Below are 14,342 nucleotides of genomic sequence, written 5' to 3'. Positions count from 1 at the left end.
GATTCTGCCTGCCTCTAGACCCAAACCTCACTGAAATGGCTACTATCCCTCGGCCTTTTCCTCACAGCAGGAGCACCGATTTCGTTAAGGGACCGTTATTCTCCCCCTGCCCGTCGCCTGAAACAGAGCAGCTCTTCCACCGCTCTCGTGGCCGTTGCCAGGCAGCGGGAGACTACAATTCCCATCACGCCCCTTTTTGTGATGCTTCTCTCCCCCCCCGCCCGTCCTTCCTGGAGAAAGGGAAGGGGGGGAGATCTCGCGAGAGTTTGTGTCAAGCAAAGGGGAAAGGGCGTCGTGCGCGTACAAGTTTAGGGTCGGCCCGGCCCGCCGCGCCGTTCTTGGAGAGGGATCGAAACTGAGGCAGGCGCCTGTGGGCGGATCGGCCCGAGACGCTTCCTCTCCTTCCTGCCGGCCTGTTGGCGCCGAGTCACCCCGATGGCGGCTCCTGAGGCTGAAGAGAAGGCGGCGGCGGCGCCCTCGAGCGGCCTCTCCCCGAAAGAGGAGGGCGAGCTGGAGGACGGGGAAATCAGCGACGACGACCACACCGAGGCCCCCCCGGAGCCGAACAACCGAGGCGGCGGCCCCAAGGGCCCCTACGCCAGGCGGCGGCCTCCCCCCGACCTCCGCAGCAGCCTCGTCTCGTCCCGCCGCTTCTCCCACTCGCGGCACCAGCCTCCGCCCGAGCTGGGCCACCTGCACGGCCGGGGCGGCGGGTACCGGCTGAAGGAGGCGTTCCGGTCGCACCCGGCCCAGCCGCCGCCCTCCTCCTCGTCGGGCTGCTCGCGGCTGCCGCCCGGCCCCCACCCCGACGCCGGCCCCAGGCTCTCGTTCTGGGAGCGCAGCCACAACGCGTTGGACCGGTTCCGTTTTCGGGGCCGGCCCTACCGGGGCGGGGGCTGCTGGGGCAGGAGCCGGGGAGGCAGCCCCCCGGGGAGGCCGCCAGGGGGTGGGGGCGGCGGCGGCGGCGGATATGGCGGCAGCCAGGGCTGGAGGGAGCCCTCGCCTCGGAGATGTATCCTTGTCACATGAGCCTGGGCCTGGCGCTGCTGCAGGGCGGTGGCGTGGCGTGGCGGGCCCGCGCTCGCCCGCCTTCGCTTGCGGCCTGCACTACTGGGCCGCTTGACCCAGGCGAAGCTGCGGCCGTGGGGAGCTGTCGCCCTCTCGCTTGTTTCCCAGAGTAGGGCAGAGGCTGCTACGACAGCAGCGCAGCGGGCAACAACAAAACAAAAAAGAGTCCCAAGTTCTCTGGCCTCTTCCCCGAGTAAGGGAGGGTCTCGCTGAGGGGGGGGGGTTTTGTAAAAACCGCCTGTGTCTTTTCCAGAGGAGCTGTGGGAGTGAAGGGTGTTTTCCTAGCAGATGTTGGGGGTTACCGCCCTTTGTATTCCCAGCGATGTGCGAAGAGTTTGAAAATGTTATTAAAAAACATCGCTTTAAAAGGGTTTTTGGATACCACGGCTTATAAATGGTTGGAGGACGTCTTCCCAGCTAAAGGGGCCAAACAAAGTGCGAACAGTATTTTTTTGAACGTTTTCAAACTCTTAATACGTCGCTGGGGATACATAGAAAGTGCGAACAGTATTTTTTAGAACGTTTTCAAACTCTTAATACATCGCTGGGGATAAAAGTGCGGTAACCCGGGTTGTTCAGAAGAGCTTTCCCGTTAGGCATGCCTGAGAGTTTGGGTTTTGGAAAAGGACAGGATGTCTGGCACCCCAGTTGTGTGTGAAGCGCATGGCTTTGTACAAACTGTTGTTCAACGTCACGCATTTGAACAAATGGCTGTACAATTGTGGTGTGCTCGCTTATGTAACTGGTAGTGGTGGAGAGGCTCATCAAATGGTGACTCACCAAAGTACAGAATACAAGAAAGAAACTTTGGATTCTGAACTGTTACTGTTGAGTAGCTTGGGTGGTGCAAGCTATGTTGTTTATCCATCAGCTGTTCAGGTCTGGATTTTTAAAATGTCCTAGAATTACAGCTGAGGTTTCTCATTCTCTGTTCCTGTATACTACTTCCCCCACCATTTCCTGGTTTCATGTTTGCTGAAGATGACGCCTTCAATTTGCTTGGATTCCTTCATACGTAGAAGTGAAAGCTGGTTTAAATGAACAAAAACGTTACACAGCTATTTTATCCTGTGGCAGCTGGTGTGGTGTAGTGCATTGAGTGGCTGGAGATACATGGGTACACATCCTTGCTTGACCATAAGTCTACGCAGAAAGATAGCAAGTCACTATCTCACATGATGTTTTTTTGTTTGTTCGTTTTTGCAGTTAAAATATAATTCCTCACTGAGATCTTTGGAATGAGAAGCTATAAATAATCTTGCGTAGCCCTCAAGTAACTTAATGTAAATATGCAACTGCCATCTGAATTCATTTTCATCCAGCTCATTTGGTCTATTGCAATATATGTTTATGACTGACTAGGTGTGGCAGTCACAATTGGCTAACTTTTCCCCACAGCTGTCATTTGTCCTTTCATAACTCAAGATTTGTTCAGCACTGTATTTTTAAAGACGCTCAGTGACTTCTACCCTATGCTGTATAGATGCCAAGGAGAGCAATGATATCATGTGGCTGGGGTGAGCCTTTGTTGTTTTCTCTGTGCTTCCTATGAAAGCTTGGGTTAAATTATTGTACTTTTAAGTTGGTCTTGCAACAGTCAAACAGATAAGGTTGTTTTAAATAGAGTGTGTGTGTGTAAAGTGCCGTCAAGTCGCAGCCGACTTATGGCGACCCCTTTTGGGGGGTTTTCATGGCAAGAGACTAACAGAGGTAGTTTGCCAGTGCCTTCCTCTGCACAGCAACCCTGGTATTCCTTCGTGGTCTCCCATCCAAATACTAACCAGGGCTGACCCTGCTTAGCTTCTGAGGTCTGATGAGATCAGGCTAGCCTTGGCCATCCAGGTCAGGGCATAGCTAGTGTAGATGTAGATTTGTAGATGTAGATTTAAACTTGTGTAGATGTAGATTTAAAAACTTTTTATACTACTAATCTGACAGGGAAATTTTTACCTTTTTAATTTGGTAACTTTTTCAAAATTAACTCAGTTAAGTGTTAGAAGCTCCCAGTTTTTCAGTATGCAGTGTCTTTTCTCCAAAATGATGGAATCAGGTTTGCCAGACAGCTACTAAATTTATCAATGTATTCATTGTGGTCAATATATATATTAAAGAGGCTTATCAATTATATTAGTCATTCCTTTTGGTGGCTTGTTTCAAAGTTTGGGGCAGTTGTCTGTTGTACTGAAAGATAGGCAGGCCTGTTTATGTGCCAGAAGCATAGAAAACTTACAAAATGTAGATTAGCTGTAGAATTCACCTTACTGACAATCTCTGCCTTCTCTCTTTTTTTAAAGCAAGTTTTAACATTTGTTTTTAAGCATATGCTTGAAGGTTTGAGAATAATGCCTGTTGAAATCAGAAATCTGAAGTTGGCTTTTACGAGATGTCTGGTGGTTATGGGTAGGCTTTGGTGATCTCCAGGTCTGGGAAAGCCATAATATCTGAATGAGAAAGTTGTAGAATAAATAATACAAAATAAGGTAATGTAATCACAAATTTCAGCTTGTCTTGGCACAAAAAATACACTTTTAAAAAGCATAGCCGTCCTGAGTATCACAGTGTCGAAGTGAGAAGTTCTCCCTCTTCTCTTTAGACTGAATGATAGGATCTGATGGCTTGCAAACAGAACTTCAAAATTAGGAAAACTGAGGTTTATTTGACCCCTTAGGCTAGTAGACCTACCACCAGGAAGCAAGAAAATACATCTTGGTAGTGTCCAGCATTATTATGATACTGTTTTAGAAGATGGTATTGCCTGGGTTGGTTGCCGGTAAAGTGGGCACACCTCATGGGGGAACAATCAAGGCTTGTTGTGACAATGCCCTTTTATGGACGGGTTGTTTCCGTTGGATATGCTGCTTTCTTGTTGCCCAGTATTTGCAGTTGAATTCTAAAATCACTTTGCAGGGTGGTCTGAAACTGAGCAACACTTGCTGTGAAACTGACCAAATAAGCAGCTGCATAGGTCATTTGTGATTATTTAAGCCTCATTGCTAGTCACAAGCAAAGAAAACTTTTTCTTTCAGGCTGAGGTCTGAAACTGAACAACACTCACTGTAAAAATGACCAAATAAGCAGCCTCATAGTATTCCAGTTTTGATTGGAGGGGTTGGATGAGGGGAAAGACAAGTGAGAGGGAGAAGCAAGAATGGGTGTGGGGAGAAAACTCCGAATTGACAAGTATGCACAGGACCAACTTTTGATTTGGGGTTGAGGCAGACATTAAACTCTGGTAAACAGCATCCTCAAAATGCCGGGAACATGAGGGAAGAGCAAAGCGACTTCTAAAGGTTGCAAAGTACATGTATAATGAAAACAAAGCCCTGAAGTACTTGTGGCCTGACCGACAGAAACAACCGTGCATGAAAGGCCAGTGTTTCCTCCATAGAGGGCAGGGATTCTCTGCAAAGTACTAAGATAGTTGTACTTGCAATATTAGCCTCAGCTATTTAGAGGGGGAGAGTGGGTGGGGAATGAAAGATTTTGAAAGCCGCTTCAGCATAAAACTAAACCAGGATAAATTTAAATGTCAGTGGCTATGTATTGTTCATATTGGCTTTATGCTAATGGTGATAGATGATATACCTACTCCATGTTACTTCCTTAATATACGAAGCAGCTAAAATGTTTGGAAAGTCTCCATCTAGAAAACAGAATTATTCATTTAAAAATGATAATGAAGAAAGCTTTGAAGATCTGCTGCTGAAATATAAACAGATTCAACTAGAACTTGAATATATTAATAAAGATGAAAAACTGGCTCTGAATAACAAGGAAGAAACTCCTCAGCAAGGTGATAAAACAGCCAGTCTTGAGGTCCAAATGGTTGTAGATAATGTCAGTATTACAAAGGATGCTGGAAGTGAAGATGCTGGAAGTGAGGAGAAGAATCAAGTATTAACCTTTCAGGCATTTGAACTGAAACCTCTCAGGCAAAAACTGCCTGCGTTAGCTGAGAGAAGCAAGCTGAAGAAAGCAAAAGATGGAATAAAGCAACAATCACAAAAAACTGAATTACTGGATTCTAACGAGGGTAACTTCTATTTACTTGTAAAAGCGTCATAATTATGGAATTTGATTTCTAAAATTGGAAACCTGCCTTTTTTATGCAAAAAGTAACTTTAGGTGAAATGTTAATTTGTAAGTACAGATTGAATTGCTGATTACTTTGGCATTTATTGGAAAATTTAGAGTAACATTTTAATGATGAGATAAAAAGGGATTCTGTTTCCTCATTTTGTTTAGTATCTTTTAGCATGTTCTCTGTCCTTTACCTATTCTGTAGGAGTCATGTGAACAAGTTGTAGTTACTGCAATTGGAGTAGATTGGGGCAATATCCACAACCTGTATACATAGGGCCATGTATTTCACTGCCATTCTATCTTTGGAAAAAGCTATGCAGCCTCGTGGAGGGAGTGTGGACAGACAAACCCATCCTATGCATGTTAGTGGGCACAGGCAATTGGGAATATGTAGAGTCTTATACATTTTTAAAAGCATTTCACTCACTCTATAAGAGAAAGTATTTGATTGTAGTTTTTCTCAGAGTGCCCCAGTTTTTCCATTGGGAAGATGGGGCAAAAATTCTCTTGATGGGAGGAACCCAATATCCCCACCCCCCAGCTTTTGTCCATTTCTTCATATCTCTTGTTGTGACTAGGCTGCCTGTTTGGTTATCTTTTCTCCAGTGTCCACACTGTGTTTCTGGGGTATAAATAAATTTAAGAAAGGAAAATGGATTTCTGGAGGCATCTTGCTTGTTACCAGTCCCAGAACTTTGCACCTTGAAACTTTGTGAGAACCAGATACCCAGGCTTTGTAATAATATACCTAAAAGGTTAAAGGTCCCCTGTGCAAGCACCAGGTCATTCCTGACCCATGGGGTGACGTCACATCCCGACGTTTTCTAGGCAGACTTTGTTTGCGGGGTGGTTTTGCCAGTGCCTTCCCCAGTCACCTTCCCTTTACCCCCAGCAAGCTGGGTACTCATTTTACTGACCTTGGAAGGATGGAAGGCTGAGTCAACCTTGAGCCGGCTACCTGAAACCAACTTCCGTCGGGATTGAACTCAGGTCGTGAGCAGAGCTTTGGACTGCACTACTGCAGTTTACCACTCTGCGCCACGGGGCTCCTTAATAATATAAATACTACTTTGTATATTTTGAAACAAGTGTGACTTTTAATGCACTTTAATTAATTTGCTTCCAAATATTTGGCTTTGTCATTAAACTTGGGAAAATGCTACTCTTTGTACCAGCAGCTGATGAAAAAGAACAAGCAGATCAAAACCTTAGCCCTTCAGATGCTGCAGCAGTGAAGGTAAGAAAAACGATGACTGTAGCCTGTAAAATCAAGAGTTGGCACTTCTGACAAAATATAAACTTGATGTTTGCACATCACCCTTCTGTTGTTTTAATCTTTAGAGTGGGGTTGAGGGGCTTTTTGATCAGTTTAGTGATGAATGTAAAGCTGAGAGATTGTTATATCCTTTTCTTCCCACCAAAGAAGCTGCTCGATGAAGAAGAGGAGATGTCAGAGTTGCAACTAAGGCTCCTGGCTCTACAGTCCGCTAGTAGAAAGTGGCAGCAGAAAGAGCAGCAAGTTATGAAAGAAAGCAAAGAAAAACTAACAAAAGGAAAAACTGTGCAGCAGAAGGTCAAAACCAGTACAAAATCACATTCTGCCAAAAAAACTAGCACTGCAGGTGAATCATAAATTGGTTTGCATTGGTTTTCAGAGAGTAGTGTCTAGTATTGGATACACTACATTCTCTGTTCTGTATGCATTTGGAGAAATTAATTACACTTAATTACCCAATACTTTTATTTTAAAGCTAAGCAAGCATTGAGGAAACAACAAACAAAGGTATGGAAAAAACTGCAGCAACAGAAAGAGCAAGAAAGGCGTCAGAAGGAAGAAGAGCAACGGAAACAAGAGGAAGAGGAAGAAAGAAGAAAAAGGGAAGAGGAAATAAGAAAAATCCGTGATCTTTCTAATCAAGAAGAACAGTACAATAGGTTCATGAAGCTGGTTGGGGGAAAGATGCGATCAAGAAGCAAGGTAAAGTGGGATTATCAAGAGCAGTGGTATTGCAGATAATATGCATGATTTGCAGGCCCCAAATGGGGAAGAGGATGGGACCTTGTCAGTGGGTTTTTGAGATAGTGCTATGTGGCCAATGAGTGCTCTTATTTATTACTTAACTGTTTCATAGGAGCAAAGACCATTGCAGAGATGTGTTATGTACTTCTGGGAAACATTTTATATACGGAAATTACATCAGCATGATAGAAAATGTAGATGTCTGTGGAGCAAACCCCAAAACACTTTCTTTGTTTTTAAAGAAAGCAGTAATATTGATAGCTTGAGGGTGCTAGTGGTCTGGACAAAACTGTAAATCTGTAGCTAGCTGAAGAAAAACCCTGTGCTGAATAACTGTGTATAGGACTGGGCTGTTATCATAATTCTTCACAGTTGTTTTTATGTAGGAATTCGTCAAATGCTGTACAGTACTTAACTCCATTTGTTCTAACATCCATTGGGAATGAGTTGTGACTAGTTCTGCAGGTGTGGAGAGGGATAAGAGACTTGTCATCCAATATATTTGAAAATGATTGTAATATGATTTAGTCTACTTGGAAAAGTTATGTTTTGCTTTGACTCTGCAACAGCCAAGAATAATTTCAGATCCATTTGTGATAAAGCATGCAATGTCTATCCTTGAGGAAAATATTAGAACTGTTAACCCCTTTTAAAACCTGACACAAGTTGCAGCAAATAAAAGCCAGGCGTAGGCCTCATAGCCACAGACAACCTGTGCTTGCTGTGCCTTTTGACGCAAAGTCATTTGAAACAGACATTGTAGGGACAAATAGTATTTGTGAAATCAGTTATCAGATTTTTCAGTAGTACACATTTTACTCGTAAGCGATCAAGAATGTTCCTAATTTGATTGGGGAAGACACACTAGGGGAGCAGATGCTGGATCATTGTCTTCCATTTCATTTTCCAGTAGATGTTCCTCTCCCCCTCAGCCCTAGCTGCGTATAGCTCTCCTTTCCCCACTGGATCTCCTATATCACCTTAAAGCTGTATACAAGTAAGCCAAAAAGTATGCAAAACTGAAAAAATACAAAACACCTTTGTTTAGTCCTCAGATAAAGACTTGAGGCGACCAGATAAGCAATCTATCGAGAGTGCAGGAGGGATCTATCAATATGACAATTACGATGAGGTTGCTATGGACACAGAGAGTGAAACTAATTCTCCTGGTAGGTAGTATTTAATATTTGGATTAGAATATCTGTCTGCCGTTTTCCTAAACTAGATGATTTTAAAATTTATATTGAATACTTCTGTTTCTGTTTATTCATTTTCTTTAGCCTGTTACGAGAAAAACTGCTTGAACAATTTTGTTGTTAAAATGTCATTCCTCCCACACTCGAATGCAGCTGTACCAAAAAGGGAAAGAGACAGTGTTGCTAGGTTTGCACATGTTCTCACAGATGTTTGCCATTTAAAGCATTGCTCTTCAAGGCATATTTTAATCCGTGTGTCAGTGTTGTGGTTTGGAAAAGTCATCCAGTCTTTTTTTTTCATATTCCTGAGGACCACCTAAGGGCATACCATGAATTACAGTTTAAGAATTGCTGCCCCAATGCATTTATTTTTTTAAATCTGCAGAGCTGATTCTATATATCAAAGTAATTAGGTCATGTTATCAGAGGCTGAGGATGTTTAAACTGCTTCTTCTTCTCTAAGGTCCTTCTTTATTTGCAGAATTTCAGTGTGGTTTTTTTCCACTTCAGCAAATCGATGGTATTTTAGACTGTAAATTCACATGAAAACCTGCTGTTTAAAAAACAATTCACTCGACCTTGTATGAGAGCTGAACTGATGCTTTTATAGATGAACAATGTGTCTTTTACATATGAGAGATAATGGCATATCTTACAACTAGAGACGTTCACTCAGCAACTGGACTTTAACTTGGGTGAAACTTGAGTTTTTATCCACTTTTATTAACTTTTTACTATCAGCCCTCTGTTTGGTTTGGTTTTTTACTGCTGAGGGGTTTGTTGTCATAATTCTATCAATTTATTTGTTTTAAACAAATTGTGATTTTTGTTTTTAGCTGTCATAACAAGGTTTTTGGGGAGGTAGATAGAGATATTGCAAATAAATAAAATCTACTTATACAGAGATTTATTCTGCTAATTTGCCAAATATGTGGAAATTCAATGTTTACATCTTCTAATTGTGTACTTAATTCTTGATGGTCCTTGGCTTCCCAGTTTGCTTGTGTTTTTGTTCTATTCTTGAAGCAGTTTCCTTCTCAAATGCGTGTAAGTCAAAAGGCACTTAACTAAAGCAAGTGGGAACTTTGCTTTTCAAATGTAGTTCAGCCTGTTAATGTCCTATGTGGGATGAGATAGTTGGTTTTCTTTGTATGCTGATAATGTAAGGAAGATTGTTCCTTCTTTGCAGTAAGTTGTATTATTGGCATTTTCTTAGCAAGGGAAGGGATAACTTTAGCATAGAATGTCGAGATATATAAGATGCATTTTTTAAAATGCTCTGTTAGCGTCCAAGAACTCTGACTACACTCGGACATTATGACAAATTAAACAGATGCTTGGCTCCAGACTAAATTTTCCAGTGGCAATATTCAACCTTCCTGCCACCTCCCCCCACATCTGCCCTACTGCAGCCCACTGATCTCCACAAAATCCTGAGTGGAGGTCTGCTGTGGGAAGGAGGAATTGGTGTAAATTGTCAATTCAGTCTGAATTTGGCCCAGAGGTTTGTCGGCTTCTCACAAAAACACACGGTTAAACTATTAAAAGCAGGGTGCTTTAAGAAACACCGTATTTCAAAATATTGTGTGTTGTGACACAACTTTTGTGTAATTCCTTTTAAGCATCTTCTCCAGTACAGCCTTCATACTTTGAATGCCCTGTTGGATACTTCCCTCCTGTCATTCCACAAATTTCACTGCCACTTGCACCACAAGTTTCAGTAAGTGATTTTGTATGACTGAAATAGTTTTGTAGATATCCTTAGCGATATCCTTAGATCTTCCCTATGTAATTTAGGAACAATTCGAATATTCTTGTAGACTTTGTGGTTTTCCTGGCCATCCTGGAAGTTTTCCTTTGTGGTAATTATTGAGATTGGACTTCTTCTCGATCAGAATTGTTTCTTTAATTGTCTACAGTATAATCTCTTAGCTTTGGGTTTGCTGAACTTCTTTTGTTCTGGCATGTAATGTTGGTATTGTCTGTTAAGTTCTCACACTGTTTGGGAGGCTCAAGCAATAATTTATCTTTTTCCTATGTACTTCAGGCCCAACCATCAATGAGCCAATTGTATGTTGAAGGCATTTCAAGTGTTTCTTCAGATCCTCTCCCTCCTCTTCCTCCTCTTCCACCTGAAGAACCAGAACAGCCACCAAAGCCTCCATTTGCAGATGAGGAAGAAGAGGAAGAAATGTTGCTACGAGAAGAATTGCTTAAATCTCTGGCAAATAAACGAGCTTACAAACCAGAAGTAAGTTCTAAATATAACCATGAGAGGGCAGCCTTGCCACATGATAGTTTGCAGTAGGAGCGAATTTGTTGTTTTCCAAAGTGCTCTGGTTTCACCTGAACAAAGCAAAAAATGTAAGCCAGAAATTGAACAGCTTGAATGTGATGGGTGGCCAAAGACATTTGTTACAATGCTGTGGCTGCCATTAAAAAAAAATTCACTCAACCCTGATGTTGGCTTTGCCTCTAGTGTCCTTACTGGAAAATTAGTAAGGTTATTCAAATTGTAAACCTGAGGAATTCTAAGGAAAAATAGGATTATTTACTGCTGTTCTAATTTTAGTCAAATGAAAGCCATTTATAAACTTGCTGCTGTCATTGAAGATTCAGCTCATTTGACAGCAGTCAGCTGGTGCTTGTTCAGGCTAAATACTTTGTATTGTTTGCTCCTACTATTTGAGAATTTAATTATGTACCATAACAATTAAATATACATATGCCGCTTGCTAATGTACTGTTCCTGATCTGTTGCTTGTACCTGTTTTCTTAACTAGGAAAACTCAAGTAATAGTGGTCCACCTTCACCACCTGTCCTCAATAATTCCCATTCTTTGCCAAGAAGCAATCTTGCAGCAGTCAGTATTAATACAGTGTCTCAGCCTCGTACAAAGAACACCAAGATTATTAGAGTACCAAGGCCCCCAAGAACAGTGATCATGGTAATTAAACATTTGTAACTAGTTCTGGGTATGAAACATGCATTATATTGATTTACACATTTTTGTTTTGTTTTGAAGTTGGGCACAAACTGAATCCTAGGCATTTGCTCATGCTTGTTTGTTTGGTAGTCTATTACAGCAGGCCTAGTTTGACTTCTATAATCTGTTCTTTTTAAAGGACAATGCAGTAAGTGTTTTTGTAGAAGAATATTCTAGTACTTTGTCATTATAAAGATATATATAATTTTGAACAGATTATTATATTTGATGGACGGTACTTCTCATCCGTTTTAGTTATGTGTCCTTGCCCTAATGTGAAGAATAGCGTGCTGCTGTTATGTAAAACATAGGGAAGTGTTAACTTGAACAACAAACTGTTGGGGAAGGGGGGCACTACTACAGAGTTGTTAGGCTGTTGCTATGTAGAGTTAAAAATATAAATGCTGTGCCGGTCTGCTCAAATAACTTTCTATTTCTGTAGCTTCCAAAACACAACTCAGTGGTGATTACGCTGAATAATTCAGATGATAGTGAATCTGATGTAGAACAACCTAACTCTGCCACTAGTGTGTTTGGTGGTCTAGAATCTATGATCAAAGAAGCTAGAAGAACTGTGGAGGTAAGTGTGTATGGTAGAGAGTGTCCAGATGGACCTCTTTCTTAATTTTTATCTGTTGCCATATTCTTCTTTTGAAGCCCTCTTATTTTTTATTTACAAAATGTGTATCCTGCCTTTCTGCCCTTGCAAGGGCTGCCAAAGTTGCTAACAATTTAAAATGTACCCTTAAGGTGGTGTATGATATTAAGTAGGGGGTTGGACTAGATGGCCTGTATGGCCCCTTCCAACTCTATGATTCTATGATATAGTAGAGATTTCAGGCTTGCCCAGAGGCTGTTTGCTCTGGAACCCACCTTGAGATGTTGCTTTGTTTTTGCAGTGTCTCTATCCTGCCTGCTTTGTGATCATTCAGTGACATTGGGAAAATGGCTTTACTGTGAAGATTCTTCCAGTCTAATATATAGGAGAGGAATCAGACTGACCCACGAGCAGACCATGTAGCTTTGGGGTGGTGGTGAATGATTGCAGGATATTTTGCTAGAGCAGACTGCAGTAAGGTCTAAAGCTATTGTAGTTTCAGGTTTTTCTGCTACTTAACCTTTTCAGTCCTATAGGTATTCAAGTTTTATAATACCGGTTAATTTATTCCATTAGCTCTTGCTAAAAGTGTCTTCAAAACTGGGAAGGAACTTCCTCTCCAGAAAAGGATATTAAAGTTGGCTGGACCCATCTTCTGAGTCCGTGGAGGAATTAGCTATTTTATGCTTATACTCATTCTTACTATACAGAAGGAACATTAGTATCAGTTCCCTCCCTTTCTTCAGTGACTTGAATTGTTTAAATGACTACATGCAATGTTTGTTGTCTTGAATCTTTCTGTTATAGGCATCAAAGCCCAAAACACCTTTAATGTCAGAAAAAGAAAATAATCCCATGAGAACCCCTGAGGCCTTACCGGAAGATAAGAAGATAGAGTACAGACTCCTAAAAGAAGAGATTGCCAAGTATGTTTTTGTTATAAGATAACATTCTAGAAAAGTAATTGAAGTTGGTAGGAAATAACAATTACTGAAATCTCTGTTGGGTGGGGATGTTCTAGTCAGAACAAATTATTCTTTGTTTAAATTATTTTGCTAGATGACCTACAAGTAGTCAGTGACAACAAACTTGATCTTACATTCTTCGAATATAATTTTCTGAGTTTGGTGTGTATAATTTAAAAAATACACATTTTTAAAGAACATGTATATTTGAATCTTTTAGTCGGGAGAAGCAACGCTTAATAATAGCTGAACCTTTGAAGGCAAGTCCATCACCAGCGAACTCTGATGGTGAAGTTGATGGAGTTGGTAGAATAGCATTAGTTACGAAGCAAGTTACAGATGCAGAAGCAAAACTCAAAAAACACAAGTAAGTTTTCTCGTTGTAATGTTAATCCTACACAGAAATACTTGCAGTGCAATCCTAAGGGGGGAGGGCGAAAGCACTTGGGAGGCGGTGTGATCTTGGCATAAATGGCACTTGCGCAGGTGAAGTGGGCATGTGCACCAGTGCTGGGTCACCTACGCTGGGAAGCAGCATGGCAGCACCATGCATGGATGCCAGTACAGCTGCGGCTCGCACGGGTGCAAAAGGGGGCATTCCCAGGGGTGGGGCTGACATTAGTTGGCTCACATGAAGTTGCCTTCTACTGAATCAGACCCTCGGATCATCAAGGTCAGTATTGTCTACTCTGACTGGCAGCGGCTCTCCAGGGTCTCAGGCTGAAGTCTTTCACATCACCTACTGCCTGGTCCTTTCAACTGGAGATTCCGGGGGTTGAACCTGGGACCTTCTGCATGCCAAGCAGATGTTCTACCTCTGAGCCATGGCCCCTCCCTGAGCCCTTTCGCCCTGGGAATGGCCACTTGTGCCAGCGCAAACTTACGCTGGTAAAAATGGTGGTTGCAGCCTGTGGAACTGCATACAGCAGTTTCATGGGGTTGGAGGAGTGTTCCTTGTTGGCTTGCTGGCTATAGTGCAGCAAGCCGCTCAGGAGGTGGCTCAGTTGCACCCTGGCTGTGCCATCCACAGCAGTAAATTCACACATCTCTCCCCCCCCCCCCCCGCACACACACACATTCCACCAGAGGAAGGTAAAAAAACCTCCAAGATCCCTGGCCAATCTGGCCTGGAGGAAAATTACTTCCTGACCCCAAAGTGGCAATCAGCATTATCCTGGACATGTAAGAGCCAAGCACTGACTCATCCCTTCCTGCTCTCTCTCTCTCTCGTGATCTGTCTAAGTTCACAAAAGCAGCACTGCTATCAGATGGCCCAGGTATCCTCTGCTTGAAAACCTCCAAAGAAAGAGAACCCACCACCTCCTGAAGAAGCCTGTTCCACTGAGGAACCACTCTTAATTGTCAGAACATTCTTCCTGATGTTTAGTCAAAAACTCTTTTGATTTAATTTGAAGCTGTTGGTTC

General features: G+C 42.5%; 1 protein-coding gene across 4 annotated transcripts in view; it reads left to right on the top strand.

The window, feature by feature from the left end:
* Positions 1–423: 423 nt before the first annotated feature.
* The window catches only part of ZFC3H1 (zinc finger C3H1-type containing), a 36,364-nt gene continuing 22,445 nt past the window's right edge, over positions 424–14,342 (top strand). For 2 of the 4 annotated variants that reach the window (XM_056847309.1, XM_056847307.1), the window contains exons 1-12: positions 424–1,012; positions 4,688–5,101; positions 6,330–6,388; positions 6,575–6,773; positions 6,903–7,129; positions 8,220–8,340; positions 9,990–10,087; positions 10,415–10,618; positions 11,151–11,315; positions 11,797–11,934; positions 12,760–12,878; positions 13,138–13,284. In XM_056847309.1, coding sequence (XP_056703287.1) covers positions 436–1,012; positions 4,688–5,101; positions 6,330–6,388; positions 6,575–6,773; positions 6,903–7,129; positions 8,220–8,340; positions 9,990–10,087; positions 10,415–10,618; positions 11,151–11,315; positions 11,797–11,934; positions 12,760–12,878; positions 13,138–13,284 — 2,468 coding nt within the window. In that variant the 5' untranslated portion in view covers positions 424–435. Of the gene's footprint in view, positions 1,013–4,687; positions 5,102–6,326; positions 6,389–6,574; positions 6,774–6,902; positions 7,130–8,219; positions 8,341–9,989; positions 10,088–10,414; positions 10,619–11,150; positions 11,316–11,796; positions 11,935–12,759; positions 12,879–13,137; positions 13,285–14,342 lie in introns of all 4 variants that reach the window. The other 2 variants (XM_056847308.1, XM_056847305.1) reach the window with 1 other exon arrangement.

This window comes from Euleptes europaea, chromosome 3 (genome assembly GCF_029931775.1).
Source record: "Euleptes europaea isolate rEulEur1 chromosome 3, rEulEur1.hap1, whole genome shotgun sequence".
Taxonomy (NCBI): domain Eukaryota; kingdom Metazoa; phylum Chordata; class Lepidosauria; order Squamata; family Sphaerodactylidae; genus Euleptes; species Euleptes europaea.
The sequence above is the reverse complement of the archived record's forward strand: the minus strand, read 5'-3'. Positions and strand labels throughout refer to the sequence as shown.